General features: G+C 40.3%; 1 protein-coding gene across 4 annotated transcripts in view; it reads left to right on the top strand.

Annotated features, from left to right (window-relative positions):
• Positions 1 to 24149, top strand: part of foxj3 (forkhead box J3) — a 154058-nt gene that overhangs the window by 87180 nt on the left and 42729 nt on the right. For 3 of the 4 annotated variants that reach the window (XM_061687082.1, XM_061687081.1, XM_061687080.1), the window contains 2 exons: positions 18016 to 18090; positions 23470 to 23553. In XM_061687082.1, coding sequence (XP_061543066.1) covers positions 18016 to 18090; positions 23470 to 23553 — 159 coding nt within the window. The remainder of the gene's footprint in view (positions 1 to 18015; positions 18091 to 23469; positions 23554 to 24149) is intronic. The other variant, XM_061687083.1, reaches the window with a different exon arrangement.

The following is a 24149-nucleotide window of genomic DNA, read 5'->3' as shown; positions in this document are numbered from 1 at the left end:
GGAACTTCGTTGACTAGTTTTAAAATGGGGGCCTTAGCCTTGTTTGTTGTTTGCAAGAAGTAGTGTGTTAGACAGTTTGACGATTAGAAATTTGTTTTCAATAAACTTTGCAACTTTTTTCCAGTAAAGGAAGACTTAACCAACCTGGAAAATCAGCAGTTCACCTACTCTCCTAATACAAAAGGCCTGCATACACCTTCAACTGTACAGAGAGGTTGGACCTAGGAAAGTGTGGTTCAAAAGTCAAACAACAGAATCAGAGTTTTACTACTGAATAACAGTACTATGTTAAAATTTTAAAACATTACGTGGTCAGTATTTCGAAATTTGAGGCGCTGTGTCAAAAATAAATAAATAAATTCATGAACCACTTCACAGTTTCTCAGGCACTACCCTTTGCGAGAGACGGCAAAACGCAATGTAATTATCATGCTGTGTGCCGGGTTCTGCAACTAGTTTTTATGAATGACCGACTGTTGGAAACTACTTTGGCTGAGATTCGCAATTTGAATCACAGATAGTTAGCATCTCAATGGTGCAGATTTACAGCCAATCAAAAATGCTACGTCATATCACATGAGCCTTTGTGTGCGCGCGTGCGTCTGTGTGCGCGTGTCTGTATGTGTGTGTGTTGTAGCGTGGAGAGTCTGCTTCAAAATGCACGAGTGGAGTCAATGAATGGAGCCAACAAGTTAATTAAAATATATTCTTAAATATCTACACTTACCCCATATTTCTCGTCAGTTTCCTCACTTTGTATAACCCCAATTCCAGTGAAGTTGGGATGTTGTGTTTAACATGAATAAAAACAGAATACAATGATTTGAAAATCATGTTCAACCTATATTTAATTGAATACGCTACAAAGACAAGATGTTTAATGTCCAAACTGACAAACTTGATTGTTTTTAGCAAATAATCATTAACTTGGAATTTTATGGCTGCAACACGTTTCAAAAAAAGCTGGGACAGGGTCATGTTTACCACTGTGTTACATCACTTTTTCTTTTAACAACATTCAATAAACGTTTGGGAACTGAGGACACTAATTGTTGAAGCTTTGTAGGTGGAATTCTTTCCCATTCTTGCTTGATGTACAGCTTCAGCTGTTCAACAGTCCGGGGTCTCCGTTGTCGTATTTTATGCTCCATTAATGCGCCACACATTTTCAATGGGATACATGTCTGGACTGCAGGCAGGCCAGGCTAGTGCCCGCAATCTTTTACTACGAAGCCGCGCTGTTGTAACACGTGCAGAATGTGGTTTGGCATTGTCTTGCTGAAATAAGCAGGGGCATCCATGAAAAAGATGTTGCTTGGATGGCAGAATATGTTTCTCCAAAACCTGTATGTACCTTTCAGCATTAATGGTGCCTTCACAGATGTGTAAGTTACCTATGCCATTGGCACTAACACAGCCCCATACCATCACAGATGCTGGCTTTTGAACATTGCGTCGATAACAGTCCGGATAGTTCTTTTCCTCTTTGGCCCGGAGGACACGAGGTCCACAATTTCCAAAAACAATTTGAAATGTGGACTTGTCGGACCACAGAACACTTTTCCACTTTGCATCAGTCCATCTTAGATGAGCTCGGGCCCAGAGAAGCCGGCGGCGTTTCTGGGTGTTGTTGATAAATGGCATTTGCTTTGCATAGTAGAGTTTCAAGTTGCACTTACGGATATAGCGACAAACTGTATTTACAGACATTGGTTTTCTGAAGTGTTCCTGAGCCCATGTGGTGATATCCTTTACACATTGATGTCGGTTTTTGATGCAGTGCCGCCTGAGGGATCGAAGGTCACGGGCATTCAATGTTGGTTTTCGGCCTTGCTGCTTACATGCAGTAATTTTTTCCAGATTCTCTGAACCTTTTGATGATATTATGGACCGTAGATGATGAAATCCCTGAATTCCATGCAATTGTACATTGAGGAACATTTTCCTGAAACTGTTAGACTATTTTCTCACGCACTTGTTCACAAAGAGGTGAACCTCGCCCCATCTTTGCTTGTGAATGACTGAGCAATTCAGGGAAGCTCCTTTTATATCCAATCATGGCACCCACCTGTTCCCAATTAGCCTGTTCACCTGTGGGATGTTCCAAACAGGTGTTTGATGAGCATTCCTCAACTTTCTCAGTCTTTTTTGCCACCTGTCCGAGCTTTTTTGGAACGTGTTGCAGCCATAAAATTCTAAGATCATGATTATTTCCTCAAGACAATAAAGTTTATTAGTTTGAACATTAAATATCTTGTCTTTGTAGTGTATTCAATTAAATATAGGTTGAACATGATTTGCAAATCATTGTATTCTGTTTTTATTTATGTTTAACACAACGTCCCAACTTCATTGGAATTGGGGTTGCATTATTATAATACAGCTACATTGGACAGGGCAATCTGCTTCTTCCTTTAAAATCGCACCATGTTGTTTTCGGTTCAATAAAAAAATAATACACTACAGCTATGTGGCACCTCAATACCTTTTTTTCTGATAAGAACATCAGGAGTGACAGTTTTTCCGTTACCGTTGTGTGTGAGGGTCAATCGCCAGGTGTGCGGGTATGAGTTGCTGACTGTAATTTGTTCGTGATTGTGGGCCTAAGGTTTTTTACATGCATGTTAAAATCTGGTTTCAACTCTAAATCTGATGTAAACGTAAAAAGTGTGTTTGTTAGCCTCATGCTTTAGCCTTGGCAGTAGAGAGGGGAGATGGTTGTAGTTGTTACAAAATCAAAAGTGACAACTTGTCTATAATGGTTGTTTATCTTTTTGTTTATTGGATAGAAAATAAGTAATCATCCACCATCCTCTTAGTGAGATTCAGATGGTGCTGTTCTTCTGATCGTACCTGTGGAATTAACCTCCCAGTTTGAAAAGTCTTTTTTTCCCTTTTTTTTCCTTTATTTTTATGAAAATCATTGCTTGCTGTGGCGTCCCACATGCGTTCTTCCCACACCCCCTACAAATAGCCAGTGAATGTGCTACATTCCGTGGCATCAGTGCAGATCCCCTAAGGCAGAGGTGTAGATTCTGTGTTGGTGGGCATGCCACAGGGTCCATATAAACAACCTAAAATTACAGTTCTGTATTGTGTTCGCTTGCTCTTTCTTTGTCTGTTTGCACTGATTTTACACACACACAAAACAAAAAACAAGCTACCCCATTACCACCAGGACCATCTTTCAATTTTTTGACTCTGGTGTCTTAAAAATAATTTTGCACCTCTCTCGATTTGGCTAACTTTAATGTATTGACCACACAAACACTTCATGCATCAGATTGTGGTGTGCGTTGTGTCCTTTCAGCCATGTGCTGAACAAAAGCTCAATTTTGGGTAACTGAAAACAGACTTTGTTGAAAACTCCAGCCCGAGTGAAGGCTTTCCAGAACTTTGTTGTCAGCATTTGTGGGAAATGTTTTTGTTTGTTTATCATCTTTGTATGTCGTCACAGTGTGGCCTATTAGTATTCACTTCATGATCAATTAAAATGTATAATAACCTTCTTTATTTGATTTGCCATGCAGTCTACATATTCACTAGGTGTGCCTTCTTGTCAAATGGCACAAAGAGAAATTACAGGACACCAGCCACAGAAGAGCCAAATCGAAGGCTGGATTTACACCCGATGGTTCAAGTGACTCAATTTCAATTTTTTTTAATTTTTTTGTTTTTTTTTTATTTATTTATTTATTTATTTATTTTGCTCTTGAGTGGCACAATTAGGATATGCGTCATGGTAGCGTACTTAGAAAACAAATCTGAATCCGGCCTCTTCCAAATGTGGATTAAAATCTGATATTTATGAAATATTCTAAACCAGGTTACTATTGAACCCTAGATGAGGAAAATGGTTAATATAAAAATTTTAGATTTAAACTAGTCCATTTTGTACGTCCGCAATCTAGCTAGTGAGTATGGGAAACAGTATTTCCCATTACCGTGATAGTTTGGTAATTACACGTACTGTGACGAATCTGACAAGATGAATGTTAAAATAGATGACCTTAGGCTGAATTTAATGGGGTCCTGCTCTGCTCACGTGAACTAATCAGAATCCAGTATATCAGAATCAGAATCATCATTATTTGCCAAGCATGTCCAAAAAACACACAAGGAATTTGTCTCCGGTAATTGGAGCCGCTCTAATAGGACAACAGACAGTCAATTGACAGAGAACACTTTTGAGACATAAAGACATTGACAAAAAAACAGTCACTGAGCAATAAAGGGTTGCTAGTTATCTGGTAATGACGGTATATATATATAATTTTTTTTTTTCAATTGTGCAAAAAGATGCAGAGTCCTCTAGCACTCAGAGCAGTTCGACTGACTAATATTGCAATAGTCCAGTGCAATGACCATTGTGCAAAGGGCCCGAGACTTCAAGCGAGTAGTGCGATAATCTGGGACAATGTTGATTGTGCAAATGTTGCAGATAATCCTCAATCAGTGTGCAAATGGAGCAGATGCTACTCTGGCATGAGTGGCCAGTATTAGTCAACAACAGGTATGCAAATAGTGTAGCGTGGCGAGACTACTACAGAGTAATATATAATTGGCCCGACAGAAATGTGACAACAAACTCAAGACAAAAAAATTGCCATCATGTTGCAATGGAATTGTAGGTTAGGTGTTTAAGAAGTTGATTGCAAGAGGGAAGAAGCTGTTGGAATATATATGATGCTGTAATGAAACGCAGCAGCCAAACGAGTGTCCCTTTGCTGCAGGAGCAAATCGCAGTGTGGCTTCTTGGCAAGGGAGGCACGTGATAGAGTAACTACCCAATAATAATGTAGGGGTAAGACATGTTTTCCATGGGTCTGTAACATTAATGCAAGATGACCTGAATAAGTGAAATATAGATTGGATTTTTTGTGAACAAGTGAATTATTGATTTGATGATTTCTGAGGATTTCTTTTGATTTCTTAGACCGATGCATTGACGCCATAGCTGCGAGGCTACTGACTCCGTGTGTGTGTGTGTGTGTGTGTGTGTGTGTGTGTGTGTGTGTGTGTGCTTTACTAACGTTGGTTAGCATTGCTGTATTCATCAAAATGTTCTGGTGAGTCCTAACCCTAAATCCACACACTTTTCTTCTGAGGTAAACAGATTATTTATCACCATCTCATAAAATCCCAATTCCAATGAAGTTGGGACATTGTTAAACGTAAATAAAAACAGAATACAATGATTTGCAAATCATGTTCAACCTATATTTAATTGAATACACTACTAACTGATAAACTTTATTGTTTTTAGCAAATAATCAACTTAGAATTTTATGGCTGCAACACATTCCAAAAAAGATGGGACAGGGTCATGTTTACCACTGTGTTACATCACCTTTTCTTTTAACAACATTCAATAAACGTTTTGGAACTGATGACACTAAATGTTGAAGCTTTGTAAGTGGAATTCTTTCCCATTCTTGCTTGATGTACAACTTCAGCTGTTCAACAGTCCGGGGTCTCCGTTGTCGTATTTTATGCTTCATAATGCGCCACACATTTTCAATGGGAGACAGGTCTGGACTGCAGGCAGGCCAGTCTAGTAGCCGCACTCTTTTACTACGAAGCCACGCTGTTGTAACACGTGCAGAATGTGGTTTGGCATTGTCTTGCTGAAATAAGAGGGGGTCCATGAAAATGACGTTGCTTGGATGGCAGCATATGCTTCTCCAAAACCTGTATGTACCTTTCAGCATTAATGGTGCCTTCACAGGTGTGTAAATTACCCTTGCCATTGGCACTAAACACAGCCCCATACCATCACAGATGCTTGGTTTTGAACTTTGCATCCATAACAGTCCGGATGGTTCTTTTCCTCTTTGGACCGGAGGAAACGACGTCCACAATTTCCAAAAACAATTTGAAATGTGGACTCGTCAGACCACAAAACACCTTTCCACTTTGCATCAGTCCATCTTAGATGAGCTCGGGCCCAGAGAAGCCGGCGGCGTTTCTGGGTGTTGTTGATAAATGTCTTTTGCTTTGCATAGTAGAGTTTCAGGTTGGACTGTATTTATTGACATTGGTTTTCTGAAGTGTTCCTGAGCCCATGTGGTAATATCCTTTACACATTGATGTCGGTTTTTGATGCAGAGCCTGAGGGATTGAAGGTCACGGCATTCAATGTTGGTTTTCGGCCTTGCCGCTTACATGCAGTGATTTCTCCAGATTCTCTGAACCTTTTGATGATATTATGGACCGATAATTATTATTATCATTTATTCAGGGAAGCTCCTTTTATACCCAATCATGGCTCCCACCTGCCATGATTGGGTATAAACCACCGTAGATGATGAAATCCCTAAATTCCATGCAATTGTACATTGAGGAACATTTTCCTGAAACTGTTAGACTATTTTCTCACGCACTTGTTCACAAAGAGGTGAACCTCGCCCCATCTTTGCTTGTGAATGACTGAGCAATTCAGGGAAGCTCCTTTTATACCCAATAATGGTGTTAGATATATTGTAGAAGTTATCATTTATTTGCTTAGCTTGCATTAGTATTATGGACAATTTTTAGAAAGAAAGGATAAATAAATCCAACACATGGCACCCACCTGTTCCCAATTAGCCTGTTGACCTGTGGGATGTTCGAAACATGTGTTTGATGAGCATTCCTCAAATTTCTCAGTCTTTTTTGCCATCTGTCCTAGCTTTTTTGGAACGTGTTGCAGCCATAAAATTCTAAGATCATGATTATTTCCTCAAGACAATAAAGTTTATTAGTTTGAACATTAAATATCTTGTCTTTGTACTGTATTCAATTAAATATAGGTTGAACATGATTTGCAAATCATTGTATTCTGTTTTTATTTATGTTTAACACAACGTCCCAACTTCATTGGAAATGGGGTCATAATTTACAATTGTTTTATAGGTGCAAAAATATTTTCTGTTTTAAATTATTTTATGTAAACACAACTTTTATACCTACCTGTTGGTTCCCGAGTGTTCTTTGCTTCTGATGCGTCCTCTTGAAACATGTTACCGCTTCTTCCTCTGAGCCAAGACTTGTCTTCTAACGTTCTGGTTCAAGTAAGCGTTAATTACTGAGCCAGAAGTATAGTGTACAGATTGCTCAATCACCCCTGTAACGTATCGCTGAGCTGGGTTACAATATGTTAAAATGCGACTGCATCTCAAATTGTGTTAACAGACTTGAAGAATTCTGTGGAAAGCATATTTTTGGATTATATCGTCTTAGTGTTAGGGGTCAAAACCACCGTGTCGACTTTCCTGCTCCGCATTGGTGTTTAAAGCTTGAAGTTGGCAAATGGCTAATTACTTGTTTTTTGACTGTTTTTGGACTTTGACCTGCTCATCTGCTGCCTTCGTTGGATTATAATGCCAACAAGGCGACACAGTCTTCCACAATGCTATGATGTGACAGTTGGTTTGTTGAAGAGAAACATGCATAGCGCCACCACTTATTACAAGAAATGCATTCAGTGTACTGGTGAGTTGTATTTTTAATCATTTGTTTTTATTTATTTCTTTGCCGGGTCATCAAAATATGTCTTAACGTGAAACCAGTCCATAGTGCAAAAAAAGTTTAGGGATGGCTGCAATCTATTGAAAAACTATCAATGACCTTGTCGCTCAACCCTTACTTTGTGTGGTGTTGCATTGTGTTAGTTACATTAGGCTTACGTCCATGGTTTTTATTGTTTGGTGAACTTTATATTCAAGACAGATAATCAGTTTCGGATTAGCCCACATGTATGAATCCCTGCCTTTCTTGTTGCCTGCAGTTATGCACCTAATTTGGTTAAATGGCTTCACGGGGTAAGCAGTTGTCGAACTAACTGTTACTTTGGTGTGCGCCGGCTTATGTGGTGTGGATAAAGTAAAACATTTTTATTCCAAAACACCCATGTATGTGTGAATTGACTCCCCTTTTCTGCCTCAGCGTGAAAGAATAAAAGGAGAGGTGCTTTGTGGTCCACTCACTTCTGAGTTTGGCAGTATTTCTTCGTGTTCCGGACAAAGCCCTTTTTTGTCCACTTGTGCTAAGCGATGACACTTTCGCTGGTCAGGTGACTTTTTTCTTGTATTTTTGAGCCTGTCTGATCCATCCATCTCCACAGTGGTTCCAGTCTTTTATAACCCTCCATCATTCAGACTTGTTGACAGGTCAATTAGAGGTTGCAGTCCTTTCTTCCAAAGTGACGCTTCTCGCAAGAATGTTTTCTTTGGATTTACTAGTACGACTCCTCCGCGCATAGCCTTCATTCAAGATGTTCGATAGGGAAACACAGGGTTGATCTCTTCTCCACCAAAACCCCTGTGCATATGCTTTCCTTGTATAGGTCAATTCAAAGATGTCAGTTTATTGTTATACTGTATGTTGTATACTGTTATTGGGCAGCATCATTCAAGCTAACATACTGTAACTCACTTACATTGTGTGACTTACTGTTTTTATTTTGGGATCTAAATGGACCTCGAGAATCATTTTACTCTGCATATTTGCCTTTTATGAGCTGCTGCTGTACTGGCGGTCATTGTAATGTTTAACCTCTGCCTCTGGCACCACTCACCTCTGCCTGTTTTTTTCCCACCTTCTCTCACATCTTTGATCGTAAGGGCATCAAATCCAGCGGTGTTTAAATTAGCCTCTTTCAGGGGTTTAATCCAAACACTTGAAGGAGCAACTGTAGGTCATCATAGAGCCTCAGCTGATCCCTGGAATGCTTGCTGTAAACTCAATAGAGTGGAACCTCAAAGGTCAACTACAATCCTTGACTTCTTCACGTTTTAAAATATGTAATAAATAAATAAATAAATCCCTTTGGAAATAATCAAAATAGAATCTTGTGTTTCAAAGACAAATTATTGTCATTGTAAAATATTTTATCAACAGCACAGTCAATATTTGAGTATCATTTTAACAATCTTAACTGTCGACCTAGCCTTACTGTACTTGGGAGCCAGGATGGAGACATATTTACCACTTTTTCTGCTTCCCTGTGAGACACATGTACTGTGTGACGTACTGCTTACGTCAAAAACTGGTTGGTTGTCTTCAAGACTAACCTCAGCTCACTTTCCAAGCTGCAATTTTATTCTTATATTATTATTGTCAAGTTATTGTTGAATTACCCATTTTGTACTGAGCAGCCTGGGCAGAGGCTCATTTACTCATTTCGTTGCTGTGTTACGAGGCATGTGTACCAAATAACCGACTGTTTTCATGTCTGGTTATGCTGAAAACTGGTGGTTTTCTTCAAGACTAAACAAAACTCACTTACCGGTGACAAATTTCATTTTTCTTTTCGCATTAGATTTGTAAACTTAGCCTTATTGCACTAAGCAAGCCAAGACTAAGGCTCATTTAACACTTCCGCTTTTACGCTATGAGATTGGTGCACCGAAAGACAGGTCTGGTTAGCTCACTTTCTAATTAACAATTCCACTCTTGTCTTATTATTTTCAACTTTTTGTTGACTTGGCCATCTTGCAGCCAGGACAGGTGCGTTTGAAATAATCACTGCATTCATGTATGGTTACGTCAAAAAATGGCTATTGTCTCGCAGTGACAGCACAGGAAGTTCCATTTCCGTTCCTCCTTACCATCAGGTTACCTTTCTGTGGTACTGTCACACATTTATATTCCAATCCATTCTTCCATGGTGACAGCTTCCAATACCTCACCGCCTTGCTTGGTGTTGTGTGTGTGGGTCCACATAACGGACACACATCAGAGAAGGTTAACCGTTCATTAAACACAGCAGCATTTGTTATTCAGCCTGTGGCTCACACTACATAATAGACATTTGAGCACGTTTCCTGCTAGTTATATACCCAAAATGCATCACGTTTCAATATATTACATTAGCCTGAATAACACAAAATACACAACACTTTGGTGCTTAAATAACAACACCGAGCTGTTCTGTAAAGGGAAAATAATTTTTTGGGTGTGTGGGCATATACTATATTATACTATATAGTTAACTGCACGCTGCAGTGGCAGAAATGGGACAAATAATTATAACTAAGTAACTCGCAATTGCGCTGCATAGCCAAAGATGGAATGAACGCACTCAGTTGTTAGAAAGTGTGGGAGGGGAAATTCATGGTGGACGCCGAACTGTGTCACTGGGTGCCATTTAAACCCACGCCCCCAAAATTTTGAAAACTGAAATAGTGAAAAACATTTTATTGCTGTAGCTCCACAATTTAGTACTACACAGTTCTCGGTCTTTGCACGTGTTTTCAGCAATGAAATTAAAACATATATAATAATGTATTTAGAACCAAATCTCTGAATTCACTTAACAGGGTCTTTAAGTTAGAGGTTCTGCTGTCCTAGGCTAATATGACTTTGTGGTTTGTCATGGAATATACTGTTTGTGTTGATTGGTAAGAGCCCCCCCACAGAGTTCTAAAGTAGCACCTTAGCACGGGGGACATGAGTTTATTCCTGTTATGGCTCCCCCCTGTCCTCTCAAGTCACTGGTGCTCATCCCAATGTCATAACCACGATGTGTGCATACGTGTGTCTGTCCCAGCATGCCCAATCCGCTCCCCAGGCTCCCTGACCGCGTGCCAGGGGTTGCTCGTTCCTCCCCCAGCTGTGAGGAGCCGGGTTCTGACGCGTCCTGTCCCTTTGGCTCACTCGGGATGTTTGACGCGCTGAGCGCAGAGGTCAGCCATGACCTACTTTTTTCCCCTCGGTGGCTCTTCTTGCTGAGCCTCGGCGATCCTCAGCAGGGGAGGTGGGGGTAGCGGGGGAGGTGGTGGGGAGGTTATGTGAGGGCGGAGTTGCTTACGCCTCCACTGCTGTCCTGGTGTGTTAAATCACCGCCATTTCTCTGTATGTGTGCTCACGTTTTTTTTTTGGTGTGTAGGAGGCATCACACATGCAGACTGAGGTCAGATATGAAGTGCTCTGTGGGGGTTGCAGGTAGATGCTGGGCGGCACTTGTGCAGGACCCCTGTAGTGAGCACTGTCTGACTCACTTTATGTACCTCTCGCAACACTTTCTGACCTCACTTCCCCCTTTTTGGTTCTTTACAGGAAGTAATGCATTGTAATACAGTAGAACATGCAGAGTTCAACCAAAGCTTTGGGTTAAAATATGCCTTGCAGTGTTAGGCAGTAGTGGCATTACAAGTATCGGCATTATTAGTTCAACCACATTTTTCAGTAGAGTGGTTGTAACTTCACTATTTTAAACATTTTCTTCATCACATAAAGCAGTAGCGTCCACAGGAGCTACATTTCCCCAGGTAGTTCTAAACCTTAAATGCGTCTTTTGTTTTTCTTTTCTTTTTTAAATCACATGCCTATCCTCCTGCTGATGGCCGACCTATATGGTGTCCAAAAGGATGCCTGCGAATGGAATGCGCATAGGTAGAGAGATGTGTACATCTCGTGAATTTTTGCATCCAACAATACTCAATGCAGCTCTGCTTACCTTTTGGCATTCACGTGATTGCAGGGGTGTCGCACCCGGGGGGAATGTGGATGCCTCTACATGATAGTGTTTCATATAGTATCGTTCGGCCGCCATTTTAAAGTGGCTCTGGATCTGTACCCATCCTTGTTGATCAAGTCATGGGCGGAGAGAGTCTCGGTGTGGTGTCAATTATTATGTCTTATTATTATGTAGCCCAACAGTGGGGGAGAAGTGCAGAACGACTCACTTAAAGACACATTTTATGAAATAGGGATATAACAAAATATTTACATGGTTCTTTAATTTTACACCTGATAGGTGGGCTGGTACTATAGAGACCCAACTATTTGTATGCAAACATTCAAAAAGTACATTTTCCAGAATATATCCCCTTTAATGTTAAAAAAAAATGAGGTGCATCAGCTATGTAGTATTGGTCATCAAAGTAACAAGAGTGGTTAAATACTATTCTATTTTCTAATTATATTAATATTAACAGTGGATAACTTGTGTTGCCACTATTTATGAATGTTGCAAATTTTATAATGTGAATTGAAACTTACCGATAGTAAAGGGTTTTATAATGGATACTATTTTGACTCTGGAACACATTATTCCAAATAAAATTACAGTGGAACCTCGGTTTACGTATGCCCTAGTTTTTTTACGATCTGATTTTTTATTATGCTTTCCGTCAGTTAAATACCCAGTTTTCATACATCTGCTCGGATTTTGTACCACAGTCGCATGACTCTGTCACTCATTTCCTGGAATTGAGCGCCCACACAAAGCATCCTATGCGTAGGTGCAATATTATGGAGTGTTTTCTCGTTGAGTGAGTGTCAACCGGGACGTTCATCCGAAGCATTTTGAAAGTTTTTGTTCATGTTTATTTATTAAAATTGACTGCTAAAGAAGACACCATGGCGCCATAGAAAGATTCGAGTGCCAGCCCTTTGGTAAAGAAGGGGAGAAACAAGATATAATTCAACAACTCGTAGCAAAGTACAAAAATAGAAGTCTGCATCAACGACAGATTTTTTAAAGTTTATTCCATCCATCCATTTTCTGAGCCGCTTCTCCTATTTTATTTATTTATTTATTTATTTTAATGGGTCTAGTGACTCTCAAGCTGGTCTTAGTGCCAGTAAAAGACAAAAGGAAGTAACCCTGGATAAACAATAACCTCACCTCTCCTCACTGTCACCTCACTTTCATATGTCAAGAGTCTTCAATAAAGGTAAAAGTGATGTTAAATATTCATTTATCCATTTCATTAGTCATTTGTATTTATTCACATTTTCTGTATGTAAAAACGTATTTATTATCTATAAAATGTATTTTGCCAACATTTATGGGTGTCTAGAACGGATTAATTGGATTGATATTTTTTCCGATGAGAAATATGGCTTCAATTTTCTGACGATTTGGTTTTAGTGAGACGTTTTAGAAGGATTAATCACAAACTGAGGTTCCACTTCAATCTCAATGTGGAAAAGCATTTCTGAAATGTGAACAAATGGACTTCCACGCTGTTTTTGAGGTGCATCATTGTCAGCTAGTCCTCACTTTGCTCTCCTCTTCCTCTCCTCATCACCACTGTGATCCTGTTCTCTCTCTCCCCCCCCCTCTGCTGTAATTGCAATACCCTCAAGTAGCCCCTTTGTTCTGTTTCATATTTACTAAAAATGCTCGCGGTTCACCCACCTCTTGGCAAATGTGCGGTGAGCGGTGTAAAAAGACGGCTTGACACAGCAAGGTATGTTGCGACAGGCAAAGCCAAGGAATGAATGCATGCAGACAGCGTTTGTTAAAAAGTAAACTCCTAATGTAGCCGTAGCAGCGGCGGGCCTCGTCTTCTGATAAGGGTACCAGTGATGATAACCTTAGAAATAGATATGGAATGTAGTACAACTTTATTGCAACGTTGTATGGTTTCTGGTCAGTACAACATGAGCAATATAAATGACCTACGCAAATAAAATTTACCAAGCAAATGATAGTATATGTAAGATATTTGTATATGGCTACAGTTATCATATATTTTCAGAATCGAGTAGTCTTCCGAAGTTACTTATGGTGTAGTGGCACATTCGCCTGCCTTCGGTGCGGGCAGCGTGGGTTCAGTTCCCACTCAGTGATGGTGTGAATGTGCCCTGCGACTGGCTGCTGACCAGTTCACGGTGTAGTCCGCCTTTCGCCCAAGGTTAGCTGGGATAGGCTCCAGCGCCCTGCGACCCTGAACAGGATAAGCGGTATTGAGAATGGCTAGATGGAGTATTCTACCAATTTTAAACATTTATTTTGTATTATTAAACACAGTAACGTGCATTTGAGGTGTAGGTATGATTGCTGTGTGTGTGTGTGTGGGGGGGGGGGGGTGATACTCCCTGGACTGGTTTCCAGTCAATCCCAGGGCACATATAGATAAACAACCAATTTGTAGCAATGTGACAAGCTTTCTCAAAAATGACAGTCTGTCAAAATGCTGAGTCTGGTTGGAATGGCCACTTTAACCTGAGTATACTGTACCAAGAATTTTGAATATTGGATGGATGGATTGCGAATGGTTGTTTGTTTATGTGTGGCCTGTGATTGGCTGGCAACCAGTTCAGGGTATACCCCGCCTCCTGCCCGATGATAGCTGGGATTGGCTCCAGCACTCCCGCAAACCCTTGTGAGTATAAGCAGCTCAGAGAATGGATGAATGGAGTTTGAAATAAACGATATTTTATTTTTCAAATTAGGAAGGGTTCCGAGAACTCCAGATGAAACTGGCGGGGTTCCGTACCTCCAACAAGGTTAAGAACCACTGCTCTAGATGGAGGCATACATTTACAAAAATGTGAAAGTTTTTTCCATTTTCCCCTATACCTTTGCATAATGTGCACGAGTGACAATTTTTCAATTCTACACGCGAAATTACGGTACTTGAAAAGTGCGTGGCTTCAAACAAAAGGTGCTCCGTCCTGAGTTTTTTAACACATCTAGATGGAAATACCATAAAATAAAGCTGGAATTCTGAACCTTTGTTTCATATTCATCTTTAGATCTGAAAACCAAATGTCTTCAGTATAAAACAAAAACAAAGGAGTTGACCTTGCTGTTCCAATACTTGTGGAGGGAATTGTACACGGCATTATTGAAGGAACAAACTTCCGGTGTACACAAAGTCTGTGTTGATGAAACTAATGAACAAAGTGAAGTTGCGAGCGGCGTGGGAGCGATGGATGACAGATGGCGAACACAGCTTTACTAAGACTAGGAGGCAGCGCCGGGCGAGTTACGCTACCATATGTGAATGGATTGTGGATGCCTGGGCTAAGGTAACTGGGATAGGCTCCAGCACGCCCGCGACCCTAGTTTGGAGAAGCGGCTCAGAAAATGGATGAATGGATGGATTTCAAAATTACAGTAAATTGTATGCGAAACACCTCAAGGCTATAAATATAAAACAAATGGAAAAACAGTAAGTCCGGCGGTAACTGAGCTTGCCTTCTTTTGCCGTGTGACCACGTTTTCTTACGCCCAATAAGCTAGTTCATCGCACATTGTCCGTAATCTCAAAACATTGTATGTCGGCACCTTCGTGAACCGAGGACTTCCCTTTATGCACCTTATATCGATTGGGGCAGAAAAAAAATAAGAATTGTCTCTTGAGCCATGTTGTACAAACCCAGCCTTTGCATAACAGCAACCATCCTACTTAATGATAGGCGCTCCTTAAAACAGACAGTTTGCGGTACAGTTTTCCTTTCCACTCCAGGCACAAGGATAATTGACTGACTGCGAGGCTCTTTATGTTCTGTCGGGGAACAGTGAAAGCATCCTATGGTTTCCATTGGCATTTCACAGTGGTGCGATTGGCGGCATCACACAACGAGCCTGTCATTATCGTCCCTCCTGCGGTATAATTGCCTTTAGTGTTGAACAAGCGGCTCCCATCTCATCCTCTTGGGGGTCTCTTGCTCACTCCCCACCGCTCTCCACTCATCTCCTGCATCAATTAAAGCAAGCGGAGAACCCCGCATCTTTTTAAAATTTTTATTTAGTTTTTTTTTTTTTTAAGCATGGCCATCTGTCAATAGCACTCGCAACTAAGTGGAGTGGAGGTGTGTGCAGGGCTATCTTTTTTTGGGAGGGTGGGGGGGTGTGCATTCATTGGTCTCCGTTGCCCTGGTGGCTGCTTCAATCCGCCTCTCCATCCCAACGAGACAGCTGGCTGGAGCTCGCTCTTAGACGCCATGGAGTAGCTTGTAAGCGTGTAATGAGTTAACTTTGGAATGATGATCTGCATAATTTATTTCCTGCCCCCACAGGGCCCGCTGGAGCATTAATTAATATCAGGCTCCTGCCACGATCCCAGTGCGGGACTCCTCTTGGCTCCTGTTTTTAGCACATGTGGAGTTTGATATGCTATCATAGTAGCTTGCACCTTTAGGGAAGGAGTGACTATAACCCATACATACTGTTCATTTTCCATGCACACATACTGTATTATGGTCCTGGTCAGTTTTGACCCGGACAAGAATATCCTTATAATAATTCTCCCTACGCAATTAGGAACTACAGATCCCTTCAAATGTATTAATATTCTTTCTGACATTAATAAATGGATAATTAATCCTAAATCAATGTTTCAGACAAAAGAAGAAGTGTATTATTTTTGCAAGTACAGTGGTGCCTTGAGATGCGTGACCCAACTTGAGCTTTTCGAGAGATTAACTTTTTTTGGCCTGTTTTTTTGCTTTGAGTTGCGAGAAAATGTTTTTAGACTCAACTCGATTAACTTTAACAAATCGTGACCAATTAAAAAAAAAAGAGGCTTCAAGTTGTTTAATGCCACTCCCAGTTAATGTTTACTGTCAAACTAAACATAAAACAAAGAAAATTACACCTTGTGCATTTAAAGCAGCTATAGATTAGCCTTTCAGTCCGCTATCTTCATGCTAAAGCTAATTAGCGTCTGTTGTGGTGCTTTAAGCAACAGATTAAAAACAAACCGTGCAGAAACAATGTGTACAATGACAATATAACAGTGAACTACTCTCATTCATATATCCTTTATCCTTTACGTAGAATGATACTAGTGTACTGAATACTACTACCGTACTGATAATCAGAGAGAGGAGTTGAGACGTTATGAATCCCTCTTGAGTATTACGAGACAGGACTTGTCCCGCTGCAATATGATTGGTTGCTGCATTCAAACAGGACTGCATGCAGCAGCCAATCATATTTCAGCTCTGTTTGTCCTGCTAAGAACTCAAGTGGATTCATAACGCCTCAATTACTGTAATTGTATATCTGTTTGTCTGTCTTAAACTGCCCTCATGTGGCCAAGGCGAGCACACCAGAAGGAGCAGCATTGAATTGATGCAGTATGACAAAAATATTTTTTTAAATTTCTATTTAATTATATCATTACTGTATGTTTTTTATGAAGTCCAATATTATGGAGTGCTATTTTCCTCATTAAAATACTCAATACAGCATTTGTGTTGTTTTCTTTGGGGGGGAGAAGGCTAGAACCAATTAATGAATTTTCCATTCATTTCACTTGCAAAAGATGATTTGAGATCCGATTGTTTTGAGTTAAGAGCATGGTCACGGAACACATTTAACTCTAAACTGTGTCACGGCACCCTCTGACCAAGGGCTGCACAATTAACCAAATTTTAATTGCGATCGCGATTTCGGCTGCCATGGTTAAATGAGCCTGATCGTAGGCGATTTTTTACATTTAAAATGCTGGGGGACTGTTACATATAAAAAGTGCTTCTTATGCAGCAGTGCCCGCAATCTAGTCATCCAGCCACCTGGGGCTCAACGTATGGTTAAGGCTTCTTTTAAAGCTGCACCGTGCTCCATGGCCAACTTGGCATTGATGGCCAATGTAGTAATATATGAAGCTTTTATTTTAAAGTTGGCCCTTCCAGCACGTTGGCAGAGAGGCGGCATTTCATGGTAAGACACAATTAACAATTGTTGTAGCGGCTGCCCTGACTTCAGATTTTCGGCTGGTCTGACCTCTATGAAAAAATGCCGGGAATAAATAGAGAAGGAAATCACAACTGCCGAGTTCTTTGCAGTTTGTGACCGTACACGACTGAAGCGTGAAAGCAGGTATACTGTAATGACAGCTTCTACGTCCAAAACTCGAAAATGCAAGCCAATGTGTTAAGGCTTCTTTATACTCGTGCGGACGGCAACCGCGCTGATGTCACTGCGGCTGTCCCGCGCGTAGTTTGCCTTTACACTCGAGCGCAACCCACACGCGCAGTTTTGAAAATGTACTGCAGTTCACCTCCAAGTCAGGGGTGTCGCTACGGCTGGTATCGGCGAGGACACGACAGGGTGGAGTTTGCTCTGCATTTTTTTGGCCATTTCCGGTAGCAACAATTTTTGCCGTGTGCGTATCAAGCTGCACAGAGCCGCGCGGGCCAATTCGTCGGTCACGTGATGCAATGCAGGCGTTGTCGGCCGCGGGAGTATAAAGAGGCCTTTACTGCAGACTTGTTCTTTCTTGTAATCTGTTTTTGTGTGTGTGTACTCACCGTCTCCACCTGTCTCTCTCTTTTTTGCCCCCACAGAACTCAATACGGCACAATCTGTCATTGAACAAATGTTTTCTCAAAGTGCCTCGCTCCAAAGATGACCCAGGAAAGGTGAGATTAAAAGATTTAACCCAATGGCCGGATATACACTACCCTATATTTTTACCCGGTACACATTAATCCTCGTAGTATCACAATGTTATTTCTGTGCAAAGTTAATTTTTTTTCTGGTAATACTACAACGTTTACTTTTTTCTCATACTTTTAAGAAATACTTTCTCGTAATAATCTCACTTTTGTCTCAAAACATAAAAACCTTTCTTGTAGAAGTACAATTTCAAAATGACCAACTTTTGACTAAAAAAAAAAAAAGTTTTCTTTGTGTCTCGTTATATAAGGCACATTACATATTCATCATTGCTCTTAGTATCACATTTTTATTTTTGCAAATAAAAAGTAGACATATTACAACATTGTTCTTGTAAGATGGCGACTGTTTTACTCAAAAACCTTTTTTTCTGTTACGATTTACAGATACATTAACACTCATAATAGTATATTATTCCCACAAAAATAACACTCTGCTGTCTTAGTATTAGAACGTCTTTCTGAAATTTTTACCACACTTTTCCAAAAGAACAATTTCTTGTAATATATAGCAGGTACACATTAGCATTACGATGTTATTCACGTAGAAGGTACTTTTTTTCTTAACTTTGTTTTTGTAACATTACGAAGTCGATTTTTACTTTAACAAAACGCTCATTACAATGTTATTTTCGCAAAATTAGTCATCTTTTAGGATTACTCCTTTTTTCTCTAATAATAATTTTCCAGGAAACTAAATCCCACCTTTTTACTAATTTTTTTGAATTTTTTCTCCCTTTCTCTCTGTGATGTAGTTATCACCGGTACACGAGTGCTCAAAATGTTACAATGTTATCTTTTTTCTCTAAACTTTATTCTTCCAAGATTACGATGTTATTGATGCAGTCGATTTTTTTTTCTCGACTCTGTAAGAGTCTCGAATCTTTGTAAGATAACGAAGTTGACTTTTTAACTTGTTTTTTCTCAAAATGTAATGCAGGTATACGTTATTTCCACAACATTAGGTCTTTCCCCACTTAATATTTTCAGAACATTGAGACTTCTTTTCTACCAAATATGAGGTTTTTCTTTTTTTAGGACTTTTTTCACGTAATTTTTTCCCCCCCGTGTTACACTATTACTCATTTATTGTTCCTGCTGTTGGTTTCCTTTGGGATCAATAAAGTATCTACAGTATCTAACCTAACCTAAAATAACACGTGTCAAAATGAAAGAATACAACTTGAGGCACATGTTTGGTTGGTACCAACAGCTGGTTGTGTGCAAATCATGCAGTCTGTGTTTGAAAAAATGTTAACTTTGAATCCCTGCCAGAACCTTGACAGTAGAGAAATGCATGGCACGCTCTTAATCTATTAGGAACCTACCTCCCCCGCAGGATTGGATTTCATATGTAAGGAGAGACTTTTTTCTTTTTTATTACTGGGCGAGCTCAGACAGCAGATGTGGGTGAGGTGAGAAAAAGTCAGACTGGTGGAGACCGAGTCAAAACAGAGTTTAAGTAAGGTCATTTCCAGAATTGCTGCATCCCCTGAAGCATTCAGCACCAATCTCCTACTTCAGTCATTTTTCTTGGTAATGTTAATTTGACATTTGAATTTCAGTGGGACCACCTACTGTTGGGTTTGCAGTCCCATTTACTTAGCCGTCTCTTGTGACATCAAGCTGATAATTAGCCCTCATCCACTGAGGTGGTTCAGGATGGTGCAGCCCCTATATTTAGTCCTGCACTGTGCATAGGTCTAATCGTATAGAGCCTAACCTACATTTCAGCCCTGCACTATCTGGGCCTTTGCTACACGTGCTAGGGAGAAAAAAAAATAGGCACAAATAATTACCCTCGCCACACACGCGCGCGCGCACACTCACACACACACACACACACACACACATATATGCATGGAGAGTTACGCCTGGTTGTGTACTAGAGGATGGGGACTGCATGCTAATTTCGTGTTTTGCTGTAATCCTCTGATATTGACACTCCTGGGAGCTGCTCCACTAAATACAAAATAATCTATTGCTGTATGGATCCCATTCCAGATGCACAGCCAATGTGCTCGCATCCTTAATGTTTAATTTGGAATTTTCCTCACTGCCTTCTCCAGCCCCCCCATCCCTCCTCCCCCCATTCTCATCCACTACCCCCCTCGTGCACAAGACAACTTCAAAGAGGCGGTTGCTGCTCTTGAGATGTTGCATCAATATTGTAATGTGGCAGGAATATGAAAACTACTGCTTGGATGAGATAGGAGAGGCAAAGTCTGGGTCTGTCAATCTGGGAGATGCTCGGGATTAAATGGCGCTCGTTATTGTACAAAAAACGCCACCTTGACTGCATGTAAATCGATTAATCGATCATTAAGAGTCCCGTCAATTGCGTGCAATAGAGATGAAATGGTATCCAAATATAATCTCATGATTGTCATGACAATTTTTATCTCATTACTCGATTAATGATCGGTAGAACACTCCATCCATCCATCCATTTTCTGAGCCGCTTCTCCTCACTAGGGTCGCGGGCGTGCTGGAGCCTATCCCAGCTGTCATCGGGCAGGAGGCGTGGTACACCCTGAACTGGTTGTTAGCCAATCGCAGGGCACATACAAACAAACAACCATTCGCACTCACAGTCACACTTACGGGCAATTTAGAGTCTTCAATTAATGCATGTTTTTTGGGATGTGGGAGGAAACCGGAGTGCCCGGAAAAAACCCACGCAGGCACGGGGAGAACATGCAAACTCCACACAGGCGGGGCCGGCCGGGGATTAAACCCGGGTCCTCAGAACTGTGAGGCTGACGCTCTAACCAGTCGTTCACCGTGCCGCCGCTCATAGTATTGTGTTGTTATTAATGCAAAATTACGACCTGTTTTTCTCGTAATATTACAACCTAGTTCTCATAAGATTCCAACTTTTTTCTCAGACACATCACTCCAATCTTTCACCTGAAAAAATATGGACGTTTCTCGCCACATATGTGTATCCATTCGAGCTAGCATTCATAATAATCTGTTATTTCCGCAATATTAAGACTTTTTCTCGTAATATTTTAGCTTTTTTTCTTATAACATTCCATATTTGACCTTTTACCCAATTCCTTTTTTAAACCTTAATGCAGGTACTCTATACAGTAACGTTTCTTATATTATGATGTAATTTGTGCAAATTTACGTGCAAACGTTTGTCTAGAAACAGACTTTCCTTGTCCTGACAAAATACCTTGGCTTTTACCTGAATTTTCTGTTTTAATTAACGCAGGTACAATTTACATTAACGCTTGTAATAGTATGAAGTAATTTCTGCCAAATTACACCTTTTTCTTTGTAATACTGAACATTTTGTCTACAAAGAATATAACAAGTGCATGTTAAGTATAGGGCTGAAACTCATGATTAGTTTAGTATTCGATTCGTCTTAATTTATGGTTAATCGGTGAATCCAATTTAAAAACTAATTTTTATATTTCCATCCCTTTACTCAAAAACAGGACATTATTCAAATTGACAGTGCATAAAATACACAAATGGATTATGGTTAAGTTACTTGTTTGGGCCGTGACATGTCAGGAAATAGGCAAAGATTTTGATCGTTCTTTTTCAAAGTAAAATATGATGTTTGCAAATGTCTTATTTTGATTTAACACAAAGGTAATCAATTTGCTTTCATTGAGGACTACAAAAACCTGAGAATATTTACTGTTGAGAGGCAGTTAAACAAGTTCTCTAAACCAGTAATCGATTATCAAAATAGTTGCCGATTGATTTTATAATCGATTAGTTGTTGATTATTGTAGTTAATTCTTGTAAATTAAACTTTTTTTGTCATTATATTGCAATCTTGTTCTTGAAAATGTATAGACTTTATCTCATAATGTAACGGCAGTTATGCTAATGCTTGAAATATTAAGATGACATTTTATTCTTGTAATATGAGCTATGGGGAAGTGGTGAAGCCACTGGAATAGATGACATCATTCATGTTGATATATGAAAAGGAGCTGTGTCATTTTACAGGTAGACTACATCTTTTATGATTAAAGCAGCCATTTTGTTTTGGCTGAAGAGAATATGGTGGTTTGTACTATGTTCCTGTGGACCCAACACTATGTTGCAGAATATTTGTGAATAATTTAATGGCTCTTTATATGTTTTTTTCTTTTCCTTCCAACTCTCTGGGGGGTGGGAGTCGAGGTGGGGGGAGAAAAAAATGCAGCAACTCTCTCTTCCCACGAGGGTTAACTTCAAGTGTTCTTCCCCGCACTAATTATAAGCAACGGAGCCCAGACTGGCTTTGTCTGTTCAACTCCTCGTTTTGAAACGTGCATCTTAAGACACTCAAGGATCGACTGCGGTGACAACACGCCTCACCTTTATCAATGGTGTGGAATTTCTAATGAGGCTTCTGCATTTTTATCAACGTTGTATTTCCCCCCCTCTTCTCGGTTTGATTGTGCGTGTGATTTATTTTCCTCCCCTCTGAGGAGCCGTTAATTGACCCCAAAGCTTGGTGCATATTAAAAGATATCATTTCACATACACACACGGCCCACCCGCCCCTGATGAATATAGGCCAAGCCTTGCTTTTCATTTGAACAATCGCAATCGCGCCGGAGAACGTGAGTTGTGAAATAACCCTTTTTCCCTTTAACAAGTGCAGGTATATACGACGCTATTATTTTACGAAAACTCACTCGGCTTCTCTGGGCGACGTATCAATTATTCTCTCTGCTGGGGAAGTCATTTTAAAAGGTCCTGATCTCCCATTCTCTTGACAATTTAGATTTTTTTTTTAAATCATGAAATATTAAAAATAAAGTAAAAAACCCACATGGCCTTAAGGTGGGACAAAAATCTCGTTTTTCTTTTAGCAAATGTACACTGCCTTGCTTTGGGCTTGGAGGAGGAACACCGTCGGAAAAATAAAGGAAATGCTAAAGATAAATAATGCAGACCGGCGCTTTTGAATGGTGTCTCCCCACCAACCCCCACGCCACCCTTCTCCAGAGCCAGCCTGCACAGTTCCTTCCTTGATTAGGCTCTCTCACACCTCAGCCGGGGCAGCTCTGCCTCACTTCCCAGCCCGAGAGCTGCCTTGGCCACGGTGCCGCGCTCACCTAATTTCGAGGAAGTGGAGATTCAAAGAAGAGCTTAGCGGCAGCTGCCCCTTGCCAGCCACTAGTGGAGGAAACCGAGTCATTCCTTACTGACAAAAAGCACATTCTGCACAAGCACACACAACAAACGGAATAAAGGTAGATTATAGTGTTTTTCACCCAAAAAAAAGAAGCCTGATGCTTTTGTGACTCCAAACCTTGAGTAAAGTGCAAATGTAGGAAAGCATTTTTAATCCACTTAAAATCTTCTTTCCCCCCCCCCCAGGGCTCTTACTGGGCCATTGACACCAACCCAAAGGAGGATGCCTTGCCAACGCGGCCCAAGAAAAGGCCGCGGTCTGGAGAGCGGGTAAGTGCGATGCAGGAAAATAAAAACACTTTTATTCTAACCCAGTGTTTCACAACATTCATTGAGCCAAGGCACATGTTGGATCACACATCAAAAAAATCTTACGACACAACAAAGCTGTCACCAAAACTATACACTGTGATGCCTTAAGATATGAATTTAATTCGGTCCCTGACATGCACGTAATTTAGACTCATATCTCAAATCATCTTTCCTCATTGAAGTGGATCGAAATGCCATTAATCTGTTCAAGACCCCCCCCCGAGGATGGAGGAATGTGTCTATTTAAATGACCTGTTCATTTACTGTATATACTTGTGTACTTAATTTCTCAAAAATAATATTTACAATAAATAATGTATCTTTGTTCATCTATTTATGCCAGTGAGGCATAGTGACAGACAGAACAAATGAATGGTCTTCTATTAGATGGCAGGAAATAAATACAGTAATTAATGTAACCACTTTTTGTGTGTCCTTATAATACAGTCGGCGCGATCCACTCTTGTTGTCGTTGCCACGGTAACGAGTGTATCCGGTCGCATTTGAGTTGACAAGATAAAGCCCAATGATTGTAAAAAACTGGATGCGGTGGT

Source organism: Phycodurus eques, chromosome 10, assembly GCF_024500275.1.
Source record: "Phycodurus eques isolate BA_2022a chromosome 10, UOR_Pequ_1.1, whole genome shotgun sequence".
Taxonomy (NCBI): Eukaryota; Metazoa; Chordata; class Actinopteri; order Syngnathiformes; family Syngnathidae; genus Phycodurus; species Phycodurus eques.
This window is presented reverse-complemented; position numbering and strand designations above follow the sequence as displayed.